The sequence below is a fragment of the Solenopsis invicta genome, chromosome 13, assembly GCF_016802725.1.
Source record: "Solenopsis invicta isolate M01_SB chromosome 13, UNIL_Sinv_3.0, whole genome shotgun sequence".
Lineage (NCBI taxonomy): Eukaryota > Metazoa > Arthropoda > Insecta > Hymenoptera > Formicidae > Solenopsis > Solenopsis invicta.
This window is the reverse complement of record NC_052676.1, coordinates 2,442,525-2,470,290: the sequence shown is the minus strand read 5'-3', so window position 1 is coordinate 2,470,290 and position 27,766 is coordinate 2,442,525. Positions and strand designations below refer to the sequence as shown.

General features: G+C 35.3%; 2 protein-coding genes across 4 annotated transcripts in view; one reads left to right on the top strand and one right to left on the bottom strand.

Annotated features, from left to right (window-relative positions):
• Positions 1-27,766, bottom strand: part of LOC105202260 (DNA ligase 3) — a 96,862-nt gene that overhangs the window by 64,545 nt on the left and 4,551 nt on the right. Inside the window, exon 3 of the mRNA XM_011170680.3 lies at positions 6,967-7,190. The gene's annotated coding sequence lies outside the window, so the exon portion shown is untranslated. The remainder of the gene's footprint in view (positions 1-6,966; positions 7,191-27,766) is intronic.
• LOC105202261 lies at positions 15-26,345 on the top strand. 3 transcript variants are annotated; one of them, XM_039456683.1, is made up of 4 exons: positions 15-423; positions 16,136-16,341; positions 17,440-17,698; positions 26,157-26,345. In XM_039456683.1, exons 2-4 carry the CDS (start codon positions 16,156-16,158, stop codon positions 26,165-26,167), a joined length of 456 nt encoding a protein of 151 aa, XP_039312617.1. In that variant the 5' UTR covers positions 15-423; positions 16,136-16,155; the 3' UTR covers positions 26,168-26,345. The 3 variants fall into 3 exon arrangements, with proteins under 3 accessions (XP_039312617.1, XP_011168984.1, XP_011168985.1); XM_011170682.3 differs by lacking the exon at positions 26,157-26,345 and adding an exon at positions 21,099-25,373 and having other exon boundaries at positions 20-423; XM_011170683.3 differs by lacking the exons at positions 15-423; positions 26,157-26,345 and adding exons at positions 12,947-13,030; positions 21,099-25,373.

Sequence of the window (27,766 nt, the reverse complement as noted above, 5' to 3'; positions counted from 1 at the left end):
TCCGAGTGCTTATAAGACACGAGGGTCCCGGCAAGCGACCGAGAATCGATAGATAGTTCGCAAAACCGCGGGGCGAGTGAGATCATTCGAGAAGTACGAAAAGAAGCGCGGAGAGAAGGAGAGACAGACGGACGCGAACGGAGAAAGAGAGATACGCGAAACTATAGCCAAACGAGAGAACGTGGGCCCGGCGATGACTTAGAGTAATCGCGATCACCCGCGAATCGAACGTATATATAAGGACAGGCTTATATAAGGCGGCCGATCTTCCTTTTCGCGCTGTGCGTGCTGCGGTAAGCCCGAGCGAATCGTCGACCAGGACGAAGTTCGAGGGAGGCAGGAATTTTTAACGGGGATACTCTGCTTTTCACACAGCTACGCGAAGAAAAAAAAGCCTTCTCATCAACCCTTGCGACAGCGACGGTGAGTATCTCGCGTGAAAATCGCGCTCCGGCGAGAAGGCCGAGAGAAGAACTCGGTTCGAATTCCGCGATGACTTTCACGCTTGTTAACGCGATAAGTTCCGATAGACGGTCAAAGCGTGAAGGGACTTGGATCCCGGATACAATTCAATTTTGCGGAATATCGTGCGTGAAAAAAAATTTCTTTATTATTCTGAGAAAGAAAAAGTAAAATGTTTGCTCTCACGTGATGTTTCTTTCAATATTTATTAGTTATAAAAGAATTTGATTCTGATGACGAAATATATATTTCTGTGAAGTACATAGTCTCATTTTTCTTTTTTTTTTATTAATTAATTCATTTGCTAGGAATAAAATGTTATTTCGCATTCGTATTTAAATAGAGATTCAATTTCATTGAAATAAATTTATATCTCACAGATAAATTTTGAAGTACTCTCTTCTCAGTGTAAGCATATAATAAATTCTAAGGAAAAATAATTAAAATAATAAATCGTGTTTCCCGCGCAAAATTATTTATTATTACACTGAGAAAAAAAATGCAAAACATTAGCAAGCAAATATTACATGTGACGTTTGATTTTTCTTCGATACTCATTAATAATAAAAAACATTTGTGATAACGAAATTATACATTACTGTGAAATACATTACATTTTTTTTATTTATTTATTTATTTGCTACAAATAAAATTTTACTGCTCTTAAATAAAGATTTATTTCAATAAAATAAATTTATGTTCCACAAAAATAAAGAACCATCTTCTTCTCAGAATACGCAATATTCTAAGAAAATAAAGTAGAATGAGTAATAATAATATTCAGTTGATGTAAAATGCTAACGTTAACAGTTTAAATTAAAAATAATAAATAGCATTCTCCATGCGAAAACGATGATATCATTTTATATCCACTCAAATGAGAATTTTCCTTCAAAATCAATTTAAAATTTTTCATTTAAAAAATTATTAAAATGTATCAAATCTTTTTCAATATATTTACGCATTCAATATTTAAGAATTTGTCGGACATACAGTACTTGCAAAATAAATAAAATTTGGAAATATGTTTAATATCAACAAATAAACGATATACATATGAAAATTCTACAAATAAAATTATATTATTATTTAATAACATTTTTTAGTCCATTTATTCTGTTATTAAAAATTAAATTATTTTTTACAACATTAAGAAAAATCTCAATTTTCTGTGTTAGTAGTAAAGTATTCAAGATGATTTATACAAAGTTTTATTATGAGCGCATATTTAGTTGTTTTAAAAATAAATAAATTTTGTTTATTTAGCAGAACTAATTTCTGCATTTACATAAATCATCTTGAATATTTAGAGCACTTAAATAAAAAGATTCAGATTTTCTTCATCATTTCTTATTTCATTAATTACATTTTCATTAGAGCACATGTCTACTTCTTATTGAAATAACTTTTTATCCAGATAGAAAATCGTTGCCAAATGTTTTCCACTACTTTCCAATGCAATATAAAATAATCTGTAATTTTTTCCTAATTTTCTTAACGTTTTGAGAAACGTCCTAATTTGAAATATTTATTTGAAATAGAGAATAGCTCTCATCCACTTGGATTAAAGTTCGATTTCTCTCCCACCCTTCGTTACTAATAAACTTGCAAATCACGGTCAATTCTCGCGGAGATCACTCGAGCCAACTTCGCGAACGATGAAGGCAACACGTCCCGAAAGGAAGAGGAAAGAGGGAGGAGAGTTCACCCCGTGACAAGAGCAAATCGCAATTCGGTTGACACAGAGGGGAGGTTAATTTCGCGATCTCTCTTTCAATCTTTTCGTCCCCGGTCGCAGATAACCCCGTCAAAATCTTCCACTTTGCGGCCCTCGCGGTGCCCGGGTCCCATTCACGTCCCCCTCCCCCGGCTCGGTTAATGATTAATGGTTTCCTTGTATCCGATTCCGGTATCATCATATTTACTAACCGCTTCTCTCCGGGTCTCCCCTCTTCGCCTTTGAGGAAAGCGTGCATGGGAAGGAGAGAGGGAGAGGGGGAGAAGAGAGAAACCGCGCGAAAAGAAGAAGCGAGTTCTCCGCGAGAGGAAGAGCGATAGCGCGGGATGAAGATCGCGAAATGGAAAGAGAGAAAAAGAGAGAGAGGAGGACAAAGTAACGCAAAAAGCGGGGTAGCTTCGCGGTTTCGCGGATGACGGCGGAGACGGCGCGACGAGAAGAGAGATAGATCTCGTAGTGTACGCTGGAGGAGAGAAAAGCGCCGCCGATTGTCGTAGCGCGCTCATCAACGAACATCCCCTCATTGATGGGATCGGTTAAACGTTCTGCGATTTCGACTCGTCGCCCTCGTTTTTTTTTTTTTTTCGTTTCTTCTTTGTTTTCGCCGCGCAACACGTGTGACACGCGAGGCCCACGACGTGCAAGGCCTCGGTGATTCATTCTGGTTTATTCCTCTGTCGCGCGCGATTTACGTCTCTTCTGTCTGTCTGTCTGTCTGTCTGTCGGCTGAAGCCGCTAGAAGCGGAGAGAGGGTGGATACACATCGGATTCGAGTCCTAAACTGCGTGGTTCGCGCTATTCCGTCACTCTATCTTTGGCTGCGGTCAATCAGACGCTACAAACGCTCCGAAGCATTTGATTAATCAATCGGAACAAAGAATTTTACAAATTGACCAATCAAAAAATGCTTCGAAACATTTGTAGCCTCATCTTGACCGTACCCTTCATCCATCATTCGACGCAAAATAAGGATGGAATGGAATGACGCAACAGCGCTGGTAGCAGCATGCTCCGCGAACGCAGCCCTGACATTTCTTTTCAAGCTTCGATTTTTAATCTTCCATCGTTGACGATGGGAAGAGGGGGAGACAACCCCTCGCGCCCGATCGAGATGTAAGCGCGACGGAAAGGAAAGATACAAACGTGGATAATTAGTAATCGTACGAAAAATATTTTGCTGCAAAGTCCAAATTTAGTTATCTCATTTACGATTTTTTTTGTTCAAATCGATTAACACTCTAACTGCGTCGTCTTTCAATATCTTCTTTACACACGTTGGGTCACATTTCTCAGTTTAAAAAATCTTCATTACAATACTTTATATAAATCATCTCGACAATTTTAAGTATTTAAAATAAGCTCAATAAGGTCAAGCTCGTGTAAGTAATTAACAATAAAAATAGTCAATTAGGCCTTTTAATGAGTTATTGAATAACTGCTCGTTAAAAGGCCTAATTGTCTATCTTCATTGCTAAAGTATTTAAATTTTGAAAATTCAGATTTCTTTCATTATTTTGTTATTAATTATATTTCCATTAGAGCACGTGTCTACTTCTTACAAATGCGATGTAAAAGTCTGTAATTTCTTCACAATTTTCTTAATGTTTTGAGAAATGTCATGTTTCATTAACGATGACTGTGTGACAAAAGTTTCGATTGAATTTTCTCAACGTAATTTCTTTCAGTTCTCTTTTTGCCACGTTCGAATTAAAATTTAACATGCTCAATATAGAATTGATTCACATTTTATACTATCTAAAGAATATTTAGTAATTGTTTTCACTTAAAACAATCAATAATTTGGGCGCGACAATCTTCAACGTTTTAGGATGGATAATTGAATGAGTTGCCCAAGCGATCGGACTTTTGAAAGAAGATGAGCAAACGGCAAGCTTTTATTTCGTAACTAATAACTCGATGGAAGGAAGGGCTATCGTGCGTTTTGTGTGTCGTACGGCCGATGTCGAAAGAGAGATTCACGTTTTTTGCCCCAAAATAAAGCCGATACCGCTATCGGATCACACTCCAACTGTAAACTCGCATTTCCGGTCAAAATCGTATCGCAAGTTACGATAAGTCTCACGATAAGTAGGATGACTGGCGAACATAATGCCTTTTCGTTTAGCATCGCATTGCGAACGTGGAACGAATTTTTACTTGAAACGCAAACTCTCAAAAAATTTGCATCTCTGTGTACATAATTTATATAAATATTTATATAAATTTATATTAATATTTATATAATACTTCATTTCTTTCTAAATTTATATAATGTATGACTTCATATATTTGCCTAATTTAAATCTAAAAAGTTATCCAATTTCGTGTAACAAAAGTTATACAGCAATATCTCGTTATTTTCGAGTTATCTCATTTTTTTTAATTTAAGCGTTGAAAATTTTTTTTGAACGTATCCGTTCTTTTTTTTATCATTCTACGTATAAAAATATAAGGTAAGACGGTAGACGAGACGTTTGATATCAAAATATGTTAGGATAAGATATCAAACGTCTCATGAAGTATTGATGACTTTATGACTTTTCGATAACTTCATATTAATACTTTTACATGCATATAATGACGAGGAGAATCGACTTATGCAAAAAAAACATGTTTCTGTTTGAAGAAACGGAGGGGAAAAGAGAGGGGTTGGAAAGGTTAAGGAACGATACTCCAGAAAAGACGCGAACGAATCTTAAGCGATCATAAGAGAATTTTGTTATCCCTAACACAGTGTCGGAGAAAATTGCAACGCATTATGCAGCTGAACTACTATAATATATACGTTAATGCAAATTAAACAAACGTGTACTGATGCACAAACGCACTTTGCAGCGATATATACTCTATTTGCGTGCAATATCCGATTCTCTTGTTGCTCGTCATTAACGTGTATTCGGTATACTCAATGCCGAGACACGAAAGGGAGTCTCTTGATTTGCTAATTATTATTATCGATAGCTAATTATTAATAATTAGTTAATGTTAAGTCTAACTAATTAATTAATAATTAGTTAAAGACTTAAAAGTTAAACAATAAAGTTGCAAAATTAATAACTTGTAACTAAACTTGGTTAATTTTAAACTTCCATTAGTTATTTTTAAACCATATGAACTTTAATTTATTAACTTTTTTCTTTATAATTAAAATTTTATCTAGAAAAGGAAAAAATACATTCCCATATAATAAAATAATTTCTGTTATTTCATATAAACTTATAAATTTACAAATAAAATATTAAATTTATTAACAATACTTTAATTATTTTATTATTATTTAAATTAATTTCAAAAGATCATGATATTATAATTCAATAAAAATAATTTAGTTAATTTATTTAACTAAATTAATATTATAATTAATATTATTAATTTTTACTTAATTTAGTTTACAGGAACAAATTTATCCAATCCTTTGGATTTAAATTTAGGACAACAATAATTTTGCAGCAATTTTTATTCGCACGTTTAAAAATATTCAAAGAAAACTTTGTTTATGCGCTACATTTATACACCGCAATACATCCATAAATTCTAAAGCATAATTTTTCATAAATCTTCCTCTCCGCGGGAAGCTTCATCTTTAACGCAAGAGCGGCAAAGAGAATCGTTAATAAACACCTCCGCGGCTCGACACTCTCATGAAACTATCATGAGAATTCTGATAAATAAGGCACTTATCCTCCAGACACGAATGTGTATCCATTTTCCTTTCAAACTAAAGAAAAAAAGTACAATGGACGACAATAAGATCTCCTCTCGCAATCCCCTGTCGCGAGAGAAGGAGAGACGGATCGATCGCGATTTTGTGGTAAGCGGGACCCGAGGTTTCGAGAAGTGCCACGCGTGCGATACGATTTGCCAATTTGCAGTTTTGTTATCGAGGTCACCGAAACATCTCTGATCTCAAAAGTTATCAAATCTCATTACTGAATGTGCCAAATAAAATTGTACCTCGCCATCCAGCCTCGATCAATTTTTCCACGCACTGTCAATTGGCAATATATTATTCACCGAGCAATTCTCGAAGAAACGTTCCTACAGGGGTGTCGTGATGCGATGATGCGGCATAAAGGGAAAAAAGAACGAAAATTTCCTCGCGGGCAATAATATTAAAAAAAAAAGTCGCAAAAATGAAAACTATAATCTGAATTTAAATTTAGAAATCTTATAAATTCAGAGAATTTATAATCTGAAATACTTGGAAAATCTCTTCTAAACTTCTCAATCTGCAAAACCGTTCGTCAAAGAGCCGCAGCTCGTCCAGCGAGAATTTAATCCAAATCCACAGCTAAATTTTCAATGGCGGATCGCGCCTTTTCTTATTGGAGAGTGTAATAACTTTCTCATTACGTATAAGCAGATAATGTCAATATTGAATGATATAATAACACGATAGGGTCACCGCACCAGTCAATAAACAAAGAGACGGCTCAATGCAATTATATTTTCAAGTAGAAAAATATATTTTAATGGAATCACGGCATGAAAGTTAGATCTGTAAAAAATATTAATCAATTTTGCAATTTATTATTTTCAAGTCTTATTATTTTTATATTTCCCTCAAACAGTCATTTACTGGCGATTGTTCAGCGACCGGTGCAGTGACCCTGCATAGATAACATGCACTTTCCTCTCTCGTCGAAAACATTCGACCAGGTTTCCTTGACTCGCGACAGTCGTTGGTTCGTTCGTTCCGACATTTACGCGAGACACGCCACGCGTATCTTCTCGATCTAGTCAGTAGAGAAAGACAGGTGACTTACCGAGCGAGCATCTCGTGAACATCCTCTTAATAATCGCTGCCTCGTCGGCGTAGGCGTCGATGAATTCGCAAAAGAATCGATGCGACTTTGCTTCTCCCCTCCTTATCTTTCTCCTTATTTTTTTTTTTCTTTATCGTCCGCTGAGACGTTCTTCTGATCTGGAGTCTTCCTCGCTGTTTTTCCTCAAGGAAAAGAGGAAGCTACTTTGCGGTCTCACCTGAAGGCTAGAACACCGAGAAAGAAAATTTGTTAAGAAACTATAAATGTTCATTGAACATTGGATTAATTCAGCAATTATTTGATTGCATAAAAAAAAAAGTGTAGTTCATTCGCGTTAACATTTTTTAATCAAGCATTAACTAAACCAACTCGGTATTCAGTTGAACAAATTTTTCTCTGGAAGTTCGTGAAGGAAGTTAAAGACTATCAATTTATTATAATACGAAGTGACTAATAACTTTTACTCCAATAATTTTAACATAAAGAAGTTCGCGCCGCCAAACTACTGCTTTATTAATTAATTATTTTGCTACTTTATTTCGCTCATTATTCTTCACCAACACGATATGCATCTTTTACAATAATCTTTCTACAAAACCTTTTACGTATAATATGTTTCAAACTTAAGTATATTTTTTTTAATTTGACAAATTATTTATTAATAAAATCATATTGGTTGTGATAAAGTGAAAAAGATGCTAATAAAATTTTCGTATGAAAAATGATCGTTAATGGAACAAAATAACGAACGATTAGTCTCGATAAAATCCTCTTCCTACGTACGTCGGAAATAGTATCCACCTCTGTAAAACTATTTCTAATTACAGATTGAAATTTCACGCAGTGGAAACGGCGCAATATAACATGTTGTGATCTTATATCTCAATATCGATGAACTTTTCCACCCCCGAGAATGGCAATCTCTTTTCTCATAAGAGATCGTCAAGCTTCTTTGAAACTTTTCGCTTTGCAAAGCTCCGCTTGTAAGGGAGAAAACCTATTAGAAGTCGCAGAAGTTCCGAGGAGAAAAGCCGGAAAGCCTTTGATTTTCTCCCATGTAACATCGGACAATTTTACCCCGAGATAATGCAATGGGGAATACAATCGACTAGGTGCGAACGTTAATTCGCTTCGAGAAATCGGTGAATACAGTCGGTGGATCTGCGGATCGGATAATGAAAGCTCGTACGTCAAGGCTTAGACACGTGGAATGTCCCAAGGAGACCAGACACGTCAATTAATGGTACATTCCTTCAACTCAGAGTTAATTTTTACTTATCAAAACGGTAACTTTACGAGTTGCGATTGGCAACAAAGGATATTTCACAAACACATACTTTAAGGAATCGAATGAACAATGAAGCTTCAGCTGGATTATGTTCTCCAGTTAACTTTATATCTGCAGTTTATTGCCTATTGTAATAATAGGATCTTTTAATCCAAGACCACACGTAATAAGACATAAAAGGGATAAAAAACAATGTGATGCTAAAAATTAGAGAACTGCGATGAATGATGATAAGTCTCGATATTTTGGTTACGAAAAATTTCATTTCAAATCCAAAAGATTTGCAAAAAGATAATTGGATAAAAACATGATTCTGAAATTTTTCTATTCAACCAAAATTTTTGGAAAAAGCTCGAGAATATACATCCAGAGCGAAGCTTCTTCGTTTAAACTAAACAAATAATTTGAACAAATTATTTACTTTAAAAAATACTAATAACGTCATTCTTTTAAATCAAATAAATTATTTTCCTTAAAAACTATTTTTATTTTAAAAAATCATTATGTAATCAATTCATAATCATAGTCTCATAAATAAGCAAGAGTACAAAATTTTCTTAAAAGAATTTGATAATATTAAACAGACATAACTTGCTCACATGAAGAAATTTATTTCTCACATGAAAAATTTTGTTTCTTCCAGCAGAAAAAAAGTCATGTTTAAATTGACAAGATTGTTTAACTTGAAAAATCCAGGAATTCTTTTTTTTATATAATTATAAGTACAATATATATCACTGCAAATCAGAAAGATTTCACTGATTTTCCTTGTTGTTTTCCCTTGTTAATTCGTTAATTACAGGACACTCTGCGTGTAAATTACCGTATATGTCGTATCAAATTTCTCACAAGATTTCCACGCGTAATTCTCTCTCTCTCTCTCTCTCTCTCTCTCTCTCTCTCTCTTTCTGCATCTGTCTCCACCCTCCCGCCTCTGCCACCCTGTTTTGATCGTTACAACATTCGAACGCGCATAACTGGGGAACCCGGGGATCAATCGCGGATCTACTACGCCCCAGCTAGCTTTGCATTAATTTCGCGTGCAAACTAAGCAGCTTCTTCGTAAGGGTAGAGCGGACAAAGCGGAGCGCGTAGTTGCGCAAGCCGCTGCACTGCACGCTCGCAAATGACGTGCGCGTGGGTATTAAGTAATTAACCCCCAAATAGGCGCGCACTGCGCAGGATTCTCCATCGATACACGTGGCTATATGTGACACGATCGAGTTTGCTTTTCAGTGATTTTTATCGGTGAAAAGACGTGAAAGGTCAGCATAGTATGAGGAATAAGGTCCATCTCCCGCCCATTTAGGAGGAAGATGGACCTTTTACCATTTATACCATTTATACCAAAAGAAAAATTTCTTTGATTTGAAAAAATTCTTTGGTTGTTCCTTTTGTTAGAATTTTAATAAAATTGTTTGGTTGTGTAACACACCGTTTTTTTTTAACGAAAGATATATTTTTAAGACCAGAACAACAAAACTATTTCTTAGATTCTATCAGTATTAACTTTGAATTAAATCATTATGTGTTTTGATTAAACAAATAATTTGAATTAATTATTTATTTTAAAAAAATACCATTTCATAAAATTAGATAAATTTTTACTTTCCTCAAAGAGATTTCACTTCAACTTAAAAAAGCAAAGTTAAAAAATCGATTTCATCAATTTAAACATAACTTTTCTCTGAATGTACGTGTCAATTGATGAAATTGTTTTTTTAATTTGGTTTTCTTAAGTTGAAGTGTAAATAAAAATTTATTTAACTTCGAGAGTTATTAATCTTTTTTAAAATAAATAATTTGTTCAGATTAATTTAAAGTTAATTTAAACAAAAGATTTTCTATCTAATTCAAAAAAGTACTGAAAAGAAATGTAAGAAATAATTTGGTTATTCTGGTTTTAAAAATATATTATATTTCTTTCATTAAAAAAAAAAAAAAGATTTGCGTTGTACCACCTATTGCTTCAATTATTGCTTCAATTCTAATAAAAGGAATAATCAAAAAATGTCTTCCAATCAAAGAAATTTTTCTTTAACTATATTGCAATGCACAAATTTTATTGATTCAAACAAACATTTTTTGACTGGAAAAAACTTTTCTCTTGTAGTGTTGGTCAATTTTTTTCATAGCGAGAGGTTGGGTGACCTCATTCCCACGACGATCCCTCTGATCAAACGATCTGAATTCGAGAGACGCGTCAGCGCGTCGAGACACAAGCGAAATGTCAAATCGCGTAGACAAAGCTGCTCAAAGTACTTACGTGTAATGTCAATAATCTGTTATTAAGATTCTCATTAGACTCTCTACAAGACTCGAGCACGGTAATCCTCGGAGTAGCATGGGAACGCTTTAAATAGCATTCCTCTCTCTCCCTCTCTCTCTCTCTCTCTCTCTCTCTCTCTCTCTGGCTTTCGTTGGCAAGATCGAGTGGGACAATCTTCGCTGGCTGGCGTCTTATCTGCCAACGGATATCGGGCGGTCCCGATCGTCCATCGGGGTCGATCGAGATCGAGGATACTCGGATTTATTTACTCACAGAACTGGCAATTTCGTCAGATGCGAAGAGGAGAACGGGAGGAGGAAGGAAAGGCGGGGGAGGAATCTCCATAACGAATCTCGATAATACTCTCCCTCTCCGTATCGCGGGTGTGCCCCTCACCCCTTTCCCCTCTGTGTCGCGATAAGAAGCGATCTCGGGTGTCACCATTCGCTCGCGACGTAGGACCGAACGTTGCTAAATGTCTAATTATAAGCATTCGCTCATCATCGCGACTGGCGTTCTTAATTTCGCGGAGAAAGAAAGTCGAGGGAAAAACCCAGACTTGTGTCCCACAATCTTTTCCAAAAAATATGGAAAAATACAACTGTAATGGCTTTATTGACGAATTATACATTAAAGCTCTGGAAGAAGTATTAAAATCGTTGACACGGAGGATGATAAAGGTTTCATCATCTCGAAAGAAAAAATCTGGAAAAATGAGACAATGAGAAAAAATAAATTTTTCCTATTTTTTTTTTCTTCGCCTTATTTCTCCAGGAAAAACGGAAATTCATTTTTTTTCCTGAAAATTTCGGGGAATTTTTTCGGTTTAAAAACATTATTTGTGACACCGGAAATGCGCACGCGTTCTCTCGCGATTGATCAACGCTGTAAATCGCGATTCGCTTCCTCCCACGGTCAGACGCCTGAATCTCCTAATAACAGAATTCGGAAGAGAATGTGCGAGGCGAGGCACGAACTTTCCGACTGCCTGATTGTTTGTTTTCATTACAAGCCAAGACTATCGGCAGCCTTATAATGCGCGTCATTTTGCTCGTCATCATCATCGTTGTAGTAATCAGCGCGTCGCAGTTAAATCACGGTAAAAAGAAAGTAAAAAGAAAAGAAACTTTGCGAGAGATGCGCGACATCGGGCGAGAATGTTTGGAGTGGTTGAATCCGATGAACAATAAAGACATCAAAACACGCGTATTGAAGAGTTTCTTCTCACTTCGCAAATCCGATAAGCATCGTGTAACTGTTCTGTTTAACTTTCTCAAACAGAAAATTCGAATCAATATTGACGACTTCAATCAATGGTCGATTTTTTTTTATATTACGCGTCTTTGCATAAAGATTTTTAATTGCACAGGCAAAAAAGTTTTTAGAGACTTTAATGCATGTATTCATTAGAGAGAAATGAAAACAATCGATTAATTATAAAAAAAAATTAATTCTACATATATCTCTCTCGCATGTCTCACCCCTACTTATTAAAAATATAAAATATAAAATAAATTCCGAGAATGTTGTTTAAAATAAGAAGTTATTTAAAACAATAAATACTATTTTATCCTAAATACATGTTATAAATAATCGATCGATATGATTTATTTTTACATAAATCATAAATTTTACTCTGCACTTATTTTGAATGCAAAACTTATTAAAGAAAAATCACCTGCAAAAAATGGATAACTGGTATGTCTGTAACACATTATATTATGTTCAATGTACTCGGATAAAAATTCTAAGATATAGAGAATAGAGTTCATCTTTAATTTGTTAAAATAAATATAAAATCTTGTCTTCACGAAATATTAACCTTTCGACAATCTTATCTGAAAAATCTTCTTTATATATAAAATAATAGAATAAAAGGAATCGATTCTCGTGCAAAAAAAAAAGAAAAACTAGAAGCAAATTATTATTATCAAAAATCGTGTCAAAACATTTAATTTTTTAATTCATTAGACATATTTTAATCGCGCGCGCAATTTGATGTTAAGAAGAAGAGCCGATCCAATTCGGGAAATGGAAAAGAAAATCGAAAACCGATTCGAGAAGCAAGAGAAACGTCATCCTACAATTTCGTTCGCGCGACATCAGGTTTTCCTTGGGTTCCAAATCGGGAATCCAAGATTGGCGATGGCTCTGCCACAAGCGCGGTCAAGCAGAACCCAGCGACGAGCGACGACGACGAAGACGAATGGGCGAAGTGCGTGGAGTAGGCGTCGCGCGTTTCGGTGCGAGAACGAAGGTTGGCAGGGGCGAAAAGTGGGCATCGTCGAGAGCACACGGCTCTTCTTTGCTCGCGTCGCTCGCCGACTACAGAGAACGGTTATAGGAGAGACACGCGGGCGATGGAGGGCGGACACGAGTTGCGGGGGTGGATACCTGCGCGCGGGTATAATAGAGGGTGCAACAGCCCTTCGCCGCTCATTCTACCACCGCGTGTCGTACCGTCGGCGAAATAGAGCGCGAGTCGTCCTCGACGAGGTTTAACCAGAGTAAGTTACGCTCGCGCGATATTCCGATCGTCTTGCCGAACCGATTTTTCTATAATCTCGCGCGATTATTTCATCAACGACTCCCCCCCGTGATTTCTTTAAATCCAAACGGCTTCAATTTAGTTTAACCCTCGTTCCACCAAATACATTGAATTACATATACACTGAGAGAAAAAAGTTTTTAACTTGCCAACATTTTTTCAACTCGATTAAATTTCTTCAGTTCGAGTATTTAAGTTAAACACATAAATATTTGAAATGAAAGAATTTAACTGAGTTGAAAAATTTAATCAACAGCTTTTTTTCTCAATGTACAAAAAAATAGAAGAGTCAGGTGGGTTCGCTTGTACCGGTTATTTCATTTTTTTTCTTCCCCTTGTCGATCGACTTCACGAAGTTTAATCGAACCGGGTTAGATTCCAACAGGACGAACGAAATATTTCCTTTTCTGTTTCCTATTCCCCCTTTGTTCAACCGGATCTTACAAAAATTTAACTCTCCATCTGCATTCTAAAGTATTTTTTCTTTAGAGCAATTTTTTTTACTCCTTTGAAGAAATTCAGAATTATGATACTTTCATCTCTATCGCATTATCAAACAATTTTTTAAACGTTCAGATCTTTATTTAAAAAAAAAAAATTGAAATTTGAATCATGAAATTTCACTTGTGTCAAAAAAGACTCGGATTGACAGATGATTAGACGACAAGGCGAATCGGGTCATTATACAAGTTGAGACAGTTTTTTTATTTTATACGATCTGTTTTATCATGCTAGTAACTTCCGCGCGATCCCTCTGCAGCGGAAATAATATACAACAATTCTGTATTGCGTGTGATTCAGTGTCAGTCGATGATACAAGCGCAGAGATCGTGAGTGCGCGAAAAAATGTTGTCTCTTATTTAAAAACAGAGTCTCAATTTCGTGAGTTTGAAACGAATTAATAAAATCCTCAAAGAATTTATTCATTCATTTTTATTCCTTTCAGATTTTTTATTTCTTTTCTTTTTAATTAGTGATCCGTTTCGACCCCAAAAATGGGACAATTTCCTTCTCTTAGTTTTCTGTGCGATAAGAAACACATGTTTGTATTATTTTATTGTATAAAACTTGAGCCAAAGATGTAGAGTTTAAGAATTAATAGTAAAACTTTATATCAAAAGAATTTTATTATTTTTTTTATCCGATTTACCTCGGTTTATCTTGACCTTATTAAAATGGTAAAAAATCAGGGATTAATTACTAATTTTGAATCTTAAAAGCACAGCGCTTTTAATATTAAAAAAAAAAATAATAATTAATCAATGACCAGTTGAATACTGAATTTCTCTAAGGGGAGCTGAAAAAATTCCGCCGTACCGCAATTCCTTAACAAACCGTCGAACCGCCGACGGTGAGACGACGGTTTCTGCGTCGAAGGCGAGCGAATCTGCGCGCGAGCGAAGATTGATTTCTAATCGTTTTGTTTGCGACGGGCAGCTCGCGGTGCGAGTGTTCTCGCGGCCGGCAAATATAACAGCGAGAAATCGATTTAGAATCTATAAATAATCGTTAAATGCGCCGCGTTTCTCTCTCTCTCTTTTCCTCCGTCTCTCGCGCCGAGAGCGATCGGCCCGGTCGCTCCTATCCGTCCGATTTTTCGATATTTATTTATTATTTTCATTAATGTTGTTATTATCGTTGTCGTGTGACGCGCGCGCGAGCGCGCATCTGTCACTTATCTGCTTCCCCGCACTATCGTCACTCTAAGTACGTGACGTGGAGATATCGCGCAATATCGAGCTCGCGATAGTTTAGCCCGCGCGCTCTCTCGCTCCCTCGCGCTCGATTTCGCTTCGTTTATCATTCGCTACACGCAGCTTGTCACGCGATAACGCGATAACGTATCGGTCAAGAGGATAATCCGCGATGACCCCGGGGGAGGAGATCCTCTCGCTCGCGGATCGCGCCCCGCCTCGCCCCCAAGAGATTCGGCGTGCCGCGCTCGTGACGGGGCAAAAAATCAATTAGACCAGCGCGAAACCGCGTGTCGCCTCGACGCGAGCGTCTTCTCTCCGCTTCGAGTCCCTCCTCCTCCCTCGCACGGATAACCCCGCGAGAGAACTTTTATCTCTCGATAGCGCGATGTGACGAGAGAAACGTCGCGATACACGCGCGATGACAATCACCGCGACCCCCGCCGTGCGCTCGCTGCTCGCCGTTCGCGAACGCGCGATCGTGTACTCCTTCCGATTGCGTGCGCTCGTTCCAGAATTTTGTTGCATATTTTTAGCCTTCTTGCGGCCCCGCAGGAAGATTATTTTTCACGAAAAACGACTCTGCGGTCGTTATCGTCGCGACAATTGCCCGAGAAGAAATGATTTCTTCTCCGACCTCGACAGGACACTCTCTCGCTTTCGCTTCTAGTATCGTGCCTGTTGCGCGGTCGACGCGAACCGACTCTTCCGCAATTTTACGATCTTTCGATCACGAGAATTCTGAGAATATTTCGGACATGAAGCGTGCCCGAAATATTAAAACTTCGAAATGTCTGCGGAAAACTAGATCAAATATCGGAGAAGAAATAACAGAGAGAGAGAGAGAGAGAGAGAGAGATGCGGAAGTATAGCTTCTTCCGTAAAAGAAGAAAACTTCTTAATCATCTATTACTGACAAACACGAAACATCTTCGTCATATTAAAAAAAAAAAAATACGTAAAACAAATTTCGAGAAGAAAATATTCAATTTGCAAATAAAATAAAACACAATGAATAATTAAAAGGCATAATAATAAACAAATAAAATTAATTAATTAAGGCGTTCATTACCTTCCCAATAAGTGCTTCATAATTTTTTCGTAATTCTGATCTAAATCATCTTTCTTTCTCGTATAATTTTTCAAACATTGTTTATACAATCGTAATTCCTATGATAAATATTAAGAAACGATTGAAAAATGACTGCAAAATATTGTATTACATTTATAATATAAAACAGATATTTAAAGACAATTTTTTTATTGCTTCTTTCGCTACAAATGCATAAAAAAGCAATGTCAGCTGGCCCGTTGTGAGAACTTTAGTAACTTTTGTCTAAGAACGCGCTTTTCTGCCCTCTTCTCCGCAGAAAGTACGAGATACGAGGGAATGACGGTAAGAGGTAGTCAACGAGCCGTCGCTAGGACAAGCTTGGGTCTGCTGGCGGCACTCGTGCTGTCCTGTGCCACAAGTGGCATCGACAGGGCCCTCGCGCTCCCGCAACCGCAACCGGAACCGGAACCGGTGCCACCGGGCCTCTTTTATGGCGATCCCGTGGAAGAGGCGGAAAATATCGTGAGTACAGCACGATCTGCACATAATCTTTCCTCACCAACAATCGGCATTCCACCCAAAGAAAACTTTCTTCGATTTTAAAAAATTGTTTCATTGAAGAAACAATTCTTTTGAAGAAACAATTTGATTGTGTGTGCGACGCAAATCTTTTCTTAAATGAAAGAAATAGATTTTTTAAACCAAAACAACAAAATTATTTTTTGCATTTCTGTCAGTATTTCTTCTTTGAATTAAAAAATGATTTGTGTAAATAAACTATTTGTTTATTTTAAAAAGACTAAGACATCATTTCTTGAAATCAAATAAATTTTTATTTTCCTCAAAGATATTTGCATTTTAACTTAAAAAAAAAACCCAAGTTAAAAAAATGATTTCATCAATTTAAATAACTTTTCTCTGCGCGTTGAATTCGATGAAATCGTTGAACTGGAAAGATTGCTAACAGTAGCATCCCACTGAGTTTCGCATATTCAGAATGCTTTCTAGCAAAAAAAGATGGTCCACGTGGACACTTGTATATCAGAGAATTGCCTATTGAATGGAAAAAGTTTTCAAAAGCTTTCTCGAAAGTTTCATCACTCGATAGCCAATCACGTAACATTGCGTCTATGTATAGATATTCCTCACTGAACAGTATTTCCTGATATTAAATGCGATTGAAAAAAATTTTACCTGCATAGTTGGTAACAACTCTCTCTTACTAGTTAGGAAAGGTTAATAACTTTTAACTTAGTTAATTTAAAATAAGTTACTTTTTAACTTCAACTAATTATTTTCAACACATTTTTAGCTTATTAACCTTTTCCTCAGCTACAAATTTACTTATGTAAAAGAAAAAATACATTTCCGTATAAAAAAATTTTATTGTTATTTTATTTAAACTTAATTTATAAATAAAATATTAAATTTCTTTGGCGATTCATATTGTAGTTTTTTTTCCATTCAAAACACACAAGAGTCTAAAAAGTTTCAAGAGAAAAAATATTACGGTCTCTAAAAATTAATTTAAATTAATTAAAAATTAAATCGTATTATTAATTTAATTATTTTTCAATCATATCTCTCCACAATTTTTATATTCTACTCGGTCGTGCGCAGATGTTGATAAACCGCCTGAAGCAACTGATAGAGCAGAAGCACCGGGTGGTCGAGCAGGAGCACGAGATCAGCGAGGAACAGCTCGAGATTCAGGCGATCCTCGAGGCAAAAATGCGGGAACGGGAACGAGCGATGTCGATGGAACAACCGCCGCCGGAATACCCCATCGGAGAACTCCAACCGGAACCATTGCCCACACCCGAACGAGTTATCCACGATCCACAGCATCCGGGCAAACGACAAGGCAACACGGTCAGCTGTGAGTATCGCTCGCATCTAATTTATTTCTCGTTGTTACAAAAGGATGTCGCAGACTCCAGTCGAGTCCCGACTGGATCAAATCCCGCAAAATCTTAATCCCAGACAGCACATTAAAATATTGTATTTATTATAAGAAAGAGAGAAAGAGTGAAATATTTTAATTATGTCTATAAATATTTTGTATGCATTTATGCTCATATCCGAAAAATGTAAATAACAAAAAGATAAGTTTACATTTATATATATGTAAATGAAAGAAATATCTTGCAATATATTTTTACATTGAGAAAAAAATTGTTGGAAAACTAAAATATTTAGCAAACATTGAGTTGATGCAACAACCATTTAGTGCGACAAAATAAATATAATTTATTCATGTCAAACATTAATATTTTTCAAGTCAAGAATTAATTAAATTAACTTAACATTTATTTATGTTAAACATTAACATTTTTCAATCAAGAATTAATTAAACCAACTCAATATTTAGCTGAACGTATCGGACTAAATATCTTGGTTTCTCAAGAAATATTTTTTCTCAGTGTAAAATACATATTATACATTATAATGATTTTTGTATTATTTCAAAATCTTCATAAAAAATTTCTATAAAATTTTTGCTACATTTTTTGAAAATAAATTTTCAGAATTTCATTTACGAATACACATATATTTGATAAAATATGCTGTCTGAGAATGTTCCCGAGATGATACATCCCCGCATAAAAGCGAATTTCGTGACGCGAGATCTGTACGTGATAACAACCTGTGTTTCACGAAAGGAGAGAAACGATAAATCACGCGGACGCAAGACGGACAAATTAAGATTAATTGAGCGAGCAGATAAATAGAATGGCAGTTTAACTTGCCATTTTGCACGAACTTCCATGGAGCTTTATGATAATGAGGCAGAAAAATCAAGAGTAACATACCGCGAAACGGTCGGGGTAGGAGTAAAATAAATAAAAATCAGAGAATAAAGTGAGAAGCACCCGAGAAAAATCTTCTCGTAACGCGTCCGTCGGTAGCGATATCTCCTGAAGAGATACGTTTGGGAGATTCGGAGATTATTTTGGCGGATTTCCTCGAGTCGTCGCGTGGGATGACTACTCCCAGCCGTTAAACAAAATCTGGCCGTTATCGCCCCTACCGGGGATTAGTCAACTGGATCCCGAAGGATCGGAAGATTATGCCGCGCACGTTTCGGGAAAATTCGCAGAGAATCTTTTTTTTATTTTTTTTAGAAAAGGCGGTCAAAAATATGCTCTTTATTTCGCGAGACCGAGAGAGTATCCCTTCAAGCACAATATTGCTGGAACGTTATATGAACATTATTAAAAACTAAAATAATATTAAAATAACATTCCGAGAATATTATTCAATATTTTTAATATTACGGAAATATAGTAATTAATCTCACACGTCCATATTTACATAATATTCGTAGGATATTATGAAAATGTTCTCCAAATATTATTGTGGGCAAAAATACATATAAATTATTATGCATAAAATATTCTATAAACTTTATAATTATTACATTTCAAATGTTATAATATTTGCGATAGTTTCAAATATTGAAGTAAATATTATCATTTATTTCTCATGATAATATTCATATGTAATCAGGAGTGGACATATGTAATCACTTTTTATTAACATTAAATAATATTTCAGGAATATTATATATTTCATATTAACATTGTAGCGCTAGGGATAGGTCTCACCAAAAAATTCGAGAGAGAGATCTTCTCTCGGATAATCCGACAAGTAAACCTTTTTCGGCGTGACGACGAACATGCGTACAGATTGCCTACGCGTATGAAATAGCAATCTGCGCCGCGTTCGATCGACCGAAGGCGAACATCGATAACAATTGATTGGAGCAATTGGCGCGTGACGCATTACGTGTCTTTCGCTCTTTCTCTCTCTTTCTTTCCCGCGCGTGCTAGCTTTGATTGATTCTACGAAATTGATTCCTCGATTCTCAAACTCGAAAGAATAACGTGCACATTCGTCGATTTTTGTAAAGTAGGTAACAAGCGAGATTTGATAATTACCTTCGTTCATTAAATATAATAACGAATGCGACGTCTTCTTGTCTTTCCATTTATACCCAGAAAGAATTTTGTTGAAACGCAGATAAATAATTGTGTTGAACCATTTAAAAAATTGTAACGGATGTTTAACTTGGTTGCTAGAATGTAAAAATCGTTTGAAGCAACATTTATCACGCTGGAGCGTGCTGCATAATTATTTTGATAAAGTTATTTTAAGTTACGTAAAGTTATTTTCTGCTCTGTATCTAGCTGAATTTTTAGATGCTGCAGTAAAAGTGTTCTTTCTATACATAGTTAAGATAGTTCGTGACGTATAAAAATTAAGTGTTTATTATAACGTAAATGCAACTCCGAAATCATTAATATATTTAATACGCATGACAGTAGTTCGTGTTATTTCAGATAGCTCCTTCGTTTGCAGGGAGTAGTGCGCCAATTAATTCGCGGTTTTTACTTTTAATTCATCTTTGAAAGCATTTTAAGTTCAAATATTTTCCTCACTACGCCCTGAAAATGTCATTCGTTGAGTCTACGCGTGACACAAAAGAGAGAACAAGCAATCTAATAATAATCTAAAAAAAACACAACGATCGCGAGTAAAGACATTTTAGACGTTGCATTCTGTTCAATTAAAAAAAAAAAACGCGATTCTTGCGAAAAAAAAAGCGATAGAAAAGATTTCGTAAAGATTTTGATTTGAATAATTACGTCCCGACTAATCTCAGAAATTTGAAGGAGGAATCAGAGCACAAACTTCGCATAAGCTTGCTGCACAATTCCAAATTACCCGACGAAGCACATTTTCAATTGGACTTGAATAAAAAAATGTAGAAAGAGAAATTTTCTGCGAGATTCCCCAAAAACAGTTTGATTGAAATTAACTCGTAATATCTAGCACTTAAATTTAATACACGGAAAGAAGAATTTTACCGCATCTGAAAACTTAGCTAGATATAGATCAGAAAATAATTGTACGTTGGACCAAAATAATTGTATGGGACGCTCAAGATGATTACTCGAACGTCAAAATTTTTGCAGTATTGAACCATCCTTAAACATCCTCCATAATTATTTTTATGCTCCAATAACATCATTTCCAGATCAGTATCTGGCTCAATTTTTAGTGAGCTTAAAAAAACCAAATTCCTTTGCTTAAATAAAATTTAAAAAATGCTCCTTCATAGGTACGTTAATTATTTCTTGAAATAATTTAAATAGACAATAATTAAGTCTGATAAGTAAAGTAGAAATTATCAAAGCTACGTTATTGGAGCGACGCGAGACTCAGCGCGATGCGGCAGCGGCAGCGGCGAGTAACGGACGCGATTCGTGTTTCAGACATGTCCCTGTGCCACTTCAAGATCTGCAACATGGGACGTAAGAGGCAATCGAAATAAATCTCCGTAAAAGGCAGTCGCGACAAGTTCCAAACGGACGGCGGGCGCGGCGAGGAGCTGAAGAGTTAAGAGGAGACCTCATTGTGCTTTAAAAAAACATTAAGTAAAAGATCAATAGAAACACCGCCTGTCACACGGTCAATTGAACATTGAAGTGAGGAGGAGATGGCAACGACGAGCGGTCGATCTTCCATCATTTCAATTCTTTCATTCTTCTTCCGAAATATATCATCGAATATTCGTCAAAGTAAAAAGTCAAAAGATCTCTTCTAATTGTTTTAAACGCGTCAGAGAATAAAGTCAAATTTTCAGCGATTCAAGAATAAATCGAGCTATCGAATAATTCTTTTATATCGATAACTAGGATAAACTGGAAGACTTTGCGCAAATTTGCAAGAGAATCCATTTCGATAAAATAAAAACAAGTTACCGCTCCTCCTTGCTATCCCTTCGGAACAACGATTGTCACCAGTATTACACACACACACACACACCCACACACACACACACACACACACACACACACACACACACACACACACACATACACACACACACACACACGGACCCGCCACGTTGGATCTATGTGCGACAAGTTACAGCGCGAAAAGTGAATCACGCGAATCGCGAGATGCACCAATGTGACCGCTCGACAAGCGCTTCCATTAACGAACGTCGATCCCCATCAGTCCCTCCCTCACCCTCCCGTTGCAACGAGGCACCCCGCGAGGCGAATCAACGTGCGTGTGTAGAAAAAACAAATAGGTACTCGATGGAAAAAAAACATACACGTAAAGAAAGTAAAATAAAAAACTAACAAAAAAAAAAAGCATTCGTTTGAAACGTCGAAACCGTCCTCGGCACAAACCGTCCGACTGGTTCGGACGAGAGCTGCGCGAGCTGCCCGACTACGCTTGTCTGGAATTATCTGCTAGAGATTACCGAAAAGATCAACGACGAGGTATATTGCTTTAAATACACGGAAAGATTCAGCAGAGCTGTAGTTACCGCGAGTTCAACACCTATAACTAGGGAAATTTGATAGTTCAACGAAGAAATTGCGTCTGAAAGCAATGAATGAATCGTTGGAGCGATTGGTCCTTCGTTACAACGAAAATTGCTAACGCGACAAGCACAAGTTTTCTTCGTTACAGCGGCAAAGGTGCACTGAGAGAAGTGTCAGCCAAATGTTTAGTTAAATGATGATCGAATAAATTTTGCAGTTACTGGTATTAAAAACTTAGTTACATTTAACAAACCATTTAGTCGTATAAAAATAATTGTTTAATTAAGGCTACAGATTGTTTGGCCAAGACAACTGCATATCTAATAATTATAACTACTATAAAATTTATTTCGTCACCGTTTAACTCTAAACGTTTCATCTACTATTTCATCAAATATTTCTCTCGGTGTAACATGCGCCATCTTAGCTAGTAGTTTTGTTAAAAATTTTAATCAACATATTCGATTGATTATCGGATTTCAGAAAGTTGTCTCGCCGTACGTTAACAAGTTTGCTGTGCTATTTTAACAAATGTGATTAGCTATAATAGCTAATTTTGTTCAGCTGCAAAACTTTGCTACTTTAACATAGAAAACTGGCTGTTCGTATACTACAGTTATGAATCTGCTGAATCAGTCAAGTTTTTAATTGTTTTAACAAACCCTTTTCTTTCCGTGTATGAAATTAAAAACAGAGAGAAGTAATTTCGATTGTACACCGGCATTGTCTCAGCTTCTCTATTTCTCCGAGGTCAAAATAAAAATAATAAAAAAAGAATGAATAAAAGTAAGAATCTGACACGTCCCGGCTGAAATTTTCATTAATACCGTACACGATTTTATCGAGAACACCGGCATCATAGTATTGTTATTAGAGATGTGCGAGTTTTTTTTTTCATCCGATTCGATTCGATTCTCATTTAAATCTCTATGATTCAAATTCAAACTATTCAAAAAATTTCGAATCTAAAAGGTTCAAATACGAATCGCATATTGGCAATCTTATAAAATCATATTAAAAATGACTATATTATATAAATAGCGTTGCAATGACTTTAGACAGCATCGATATTATTTTTCTTACAATATAGAAATCATTTGTTATGTTTGCATCCAGAGAAATGTTTCTTCTGAGTTACAAAACAAATTTATTTGATCAAAGAAATTGCTGCACGGTTAAAGAAAAGTTTCTTTAATTGGAGGAACTTTTTTAATTGAACATTTTATTAGAATTAAAAAATAGATTGCAACGCAAATCTTTTTTTTTTTTTTTTTTTCAAATGAAAGAAATATATTTTTAAAATCAGAACAACTGAATTATTTTCTCACATTTCTGTCAGTGCTTTCTTTGAATTAAAAAAATATTTGTTTAAGTTAAACAAATAATTATTTATTTTAAAAAACGCTAACAACTTTCATTTCTTGAAATCAAATAAATTTTTGTTTTATCTTAAAAGTATTTTCACGTTAACAAAATCAAGTTTTCTCTGAGTGTATATTAATATTCAATCTACTAATAAATGTATTATTAATAGTTTTCAACAATTCGATTTTATTGAATTCGATCCGCTTCGATTCGCGTAAAGTTTTGTCAATTCAATTCGATTCAGCGTCAAATAATCCTGATTCGCACATCCCTAATTGTTATATTACCGAGGGTCAACGACATCTTAAATTGATCGGATCAGTAGTGCACTTCAACGTATGTATGTCCCACAAAAAAAAAAGAAAGAACGTACGCGCAAGTTAACGTGCGGGTCAACAAAAAGACATCATAAAGACGTCTTGTGACACGCGTGTTGTCTACAGGAGTTAATTGCAGTTAATTAAAATTCCGAGTTTAATACTTTTTGTTTTCTTTTTGTAAGATGTACACTCGAAGAACACGCTGCATTCTTCCGATTGATCTAATAACAGCGATGTTAAGTTTGTAAGTTAATATAACATATGTATATGTAACCGGTATAATCGATATCATAGAAAATTGTACCGATATATACCACTTGTACCAAATCGGTATTGTTTGCAGCATTTTTAATTCCTAAATATGTTACTATTAGTCAATTATATGTATATATTTATGTGTTATTAATTAATTATATGTAATATACAATTAATATAAATACGTTATCAATTAATTATTAAATGAATTAACTTTGAAGAAAAACTATTATGCGAAATCGGTTATGAATATTAACATAGCACATTGTAGAGCCTGCGACAAATATTGAGTAATCTTGTAATGTAATATTGTACATATCTCGTGAAGGCGCGGAAATGAGAATCTGCAAGAAGAGTACAGTTAATATTTGCCTGATAAATATTAAAAATGTAACGAGGATTTCCAGAGTTATTATCTTCTCTCTCTCTCTCTCTCTCTCTCTCTCTCTTGTGTATCGAATATGATCCCGCATTTCTACACTGGGAGAAAAAAAGTTGTTAACTTGACTAAAATTTTCAACACAATTAAATTTGTTCAGTTCAAGTATTCATGTATTTAATTGAAATACATAAAATACTCGAACTTTGATTTAAGCATTTATATATTTCATTTAAATACATAAATACTTCGATTAAAGAAATTTAAACAAGTTAAAAATTTTAGTCCAGTTAACAACTTTTTTTTCTCAGTGAAAACATGCGAAAAAATAAGGATGAGAAGTCACTTGACGAATTCTAAACGCGTTGATTTCAATCTAAATAGGATTGCGAGAAATACACGGCGAAAGACCTCATTTATGGGCTGAAAATGAATTATTAACCTCCGATTGATTTCGAGGCACAAATCACTTCAAAACCACGGCTAAATTTCGGAGACTAATCCAAAACGGATAACGAATTTAACGGTAGATTTTACGAAATTTTAAAAGGCAACCTCTGTTAATTTCTTCTTCACAAAGCGGATGGGAAAAGAGAAAGATTACAAACGAGCAAAGCATCGCTTGGGTTTTATAAACTTGACCGATCGATTGTAAATTAAAATCGAAATCTACTTGATAGTACCTCGTCGATGGCACAACACGAGTAATTAAATAATTTCTTTTGTTTCCTACAAAATTAGATCGACCGTTTGGAAAGATGGTGTCAATTAAATAATTGGGCGAATAAGAGTAAGCAATTATCATTTTCGGCGAGAGGTAGTATATACTGTTGTAAACCAAAAGGTTTGAGAAAATTTATGAGGTAAAATAAATGCGATTTATGCCGAAAATAAGTGGTTTGTGTATTTACCGAATATTGAAATGTCCCTAATAGCGTTAATCGTCGCACGATCAACTAAACATTGGATTGATTGATTCAACAGTTATTTAGTCGCACAAAAAAAAAGGTATAGTTCATTCATGTCAACCATTCGAATTTTTTAAACAAGACCTAATTAAACCAACTGAATATTTAGTAGCATGTATCGGACTAAACATTTTAGTTTTTCAACAAATTTCTTTTCTCGGTGCAGCTTTCTTCGCTATCTCGAGCTCTAGCACTGGTAAAACATCGATTAGCATAGCCTCCAACTTTAATTAACAGTAATTAGGAAATGATTTATCATAAAAAGAACAGAAATAGACTTATTGTTAGAAACATAGCGAGCTCCAAGATCCCTAATACAAAAATATCTCGAAGCCCATCCAGAAACTATTCGACTAATTATTTTTAGCTGGGGTTTTTAAATCTTATCCATACAGCAGAGAAAATATTGCAGCAATATTTCAGAATGTTGCAAACGTTGCTGGAATAATTTGTGCAATGTTCTGTGGATAAAAAATTTTACTCCGAAAAAAATCATTGTCATAATTAACTCTTAATATAAATATACAAGTATAATTACACAATATTTAGTTGCGGTACATAAATATGTACTCTATAATAAGAAGAAATTATACTTGAATTAAATTAGTGGTTCTTGAATTAAATAAATATATATTTACATTTAGTAAATATTTCGTTAGCATTGTTCGCATAAATATTTATTAAAATTTAGCAATTTTCTCCTCAGTGTACGCATAGACATTTACACGCGCCAATCAGTGAGAGAAAAGAGGGGAAAGAGGAGGAAGAACTTGATCAACTGTGCGCCAATTATTTAATCGACACCAATCGAACATTATTTCCTCGAACGCGCCTAGTAGGTCGAATAATAAGCAACAAAAGGCGACGCACTATTGAAAGCAAGAAAGGAAAAAAAGAAAGAAAAAACGATGAGCCTATGAACTATGAGAAGAAGCTCTCCTCCTCGCTTGCGTCGCGCGCTTGTGACGTACGTAGAAGTTTTATCTAGCACTAACGGACTGCGCACGAAGATTTCGTAAGGAAAGTGTAAGCAGCAGAGGGACGAAATATCCCGGCATGCGATTTCATGCTGGATCTCGAGATGCGCGTTCTCGATCGCGCGAGATCCAAGTTAGCGATTATCGAATCGACGCAGCTTCGTCTATATTTATTATTATTATTTTTATTATTTGATTATTACCGCCATTATTGTTACCATTGTTTAGTTAAGTCGAAGGAACGTGCGTGCCGAATCCCTTTCTCTCCATAGTAATGATTTCCCATCCCTGCGATTACTCTATAAACAATGCTACAATATTCCTAGAAAATTGTTACGAATATTATTACAAATTAAAATAATATTAAAGCAATAATCCGAGAATATTATTCGATATTTTTAATATTATGGAAATATTGTATTAAGGCCCGTTTTTATATAATAATTATATTATAAAAATTTCTATGAATGTTATGGTTAAAGATTAATGTGAATTATTATGCATACAACATTCATAAACTTTATAATTATTACGTTTATAATCTTCCCGATAATTTCAAAATATTATTTACCTCTCTTGTAACAATCACATAATATTCATATAATGTTATCAGGAGTGGGCATGTATAATCACTTTTTAAAATAATGTTAATTAATATTTCGGAAATATTATTTAGTGTTAAATAATATTGTAGCAATTGTAGAGTAATACAGTTTGCCAGTAATCCGTTATTATTACAATTGGCCATTAACAATATATATATCTCGAGCACACTTGGAGATGAAGGAGAAGGTGGCGGAAGGAGGGCACCCGCATTCCTTCGTTATTTATGAATCGCTGAAGCCGGGCCGTTTCTTCGAGAGAAACGCACCGCCTCTTATTTATTTAACTAACGCTAACGAACACCTCGTAAAGCTTCGTGGTATTATCTCCCTCTCCCCTCCCTCTCGCACCTGCGAACTAATGGATCTTCTTGCGCTTATAATTCGTAACTTGCCGACGATTCCTTTTCTCGCACCTTCGCATGTCGATTGAGCGGATTTTTGCTCGAATCTGATTTGTAAGGGGACTGGAATGAGAAGAAAAACAACGAAAGAAAGAAATAAAGATGGAAAAGGAAGCGTCCCGTTGTTACGATGCGCGAATCGGCGCATGTACCTGCGCAAATACAATGTTAGTAATATTATAATAAAGTGTATCATCAGAATTCTCTCTGTTTATTTATTTGTCCTATTTATTTGTACGTCCCACTAGGAGAAACCCTATGGTGAATATTTTTCTTAAAATTCATGCAATTATTTTTTTGTCAAAACTTTTATATAAATTTCATAATTTCTCA

Excerpts from the sequence above, each read along its gene's own strand:
- LOC105202261 (XM_011170682.3), top strand. The coding sequence starts at position 16,156 with ATGACGGTAAGAGGTAGTCAACGAGCCGTCGCTAGGACAAGCTTGGGT. Across the intron at positions 16,342-17,439 it reads TGGAAGAGGCGGAAAATATC|ATGTTGATAAACCGCCTGAA; the intron begins GTGAGTACAGCA and ends GGTCGTGCGCAG. Across the intron at positions 17,699-21,098 it reads ACAAGGCAACACGGTCAGCT|ACATGTCCCTGTGCCACTTC; the intron begins GTGAGTATCGCT and ends TTCGTGTTTCAG.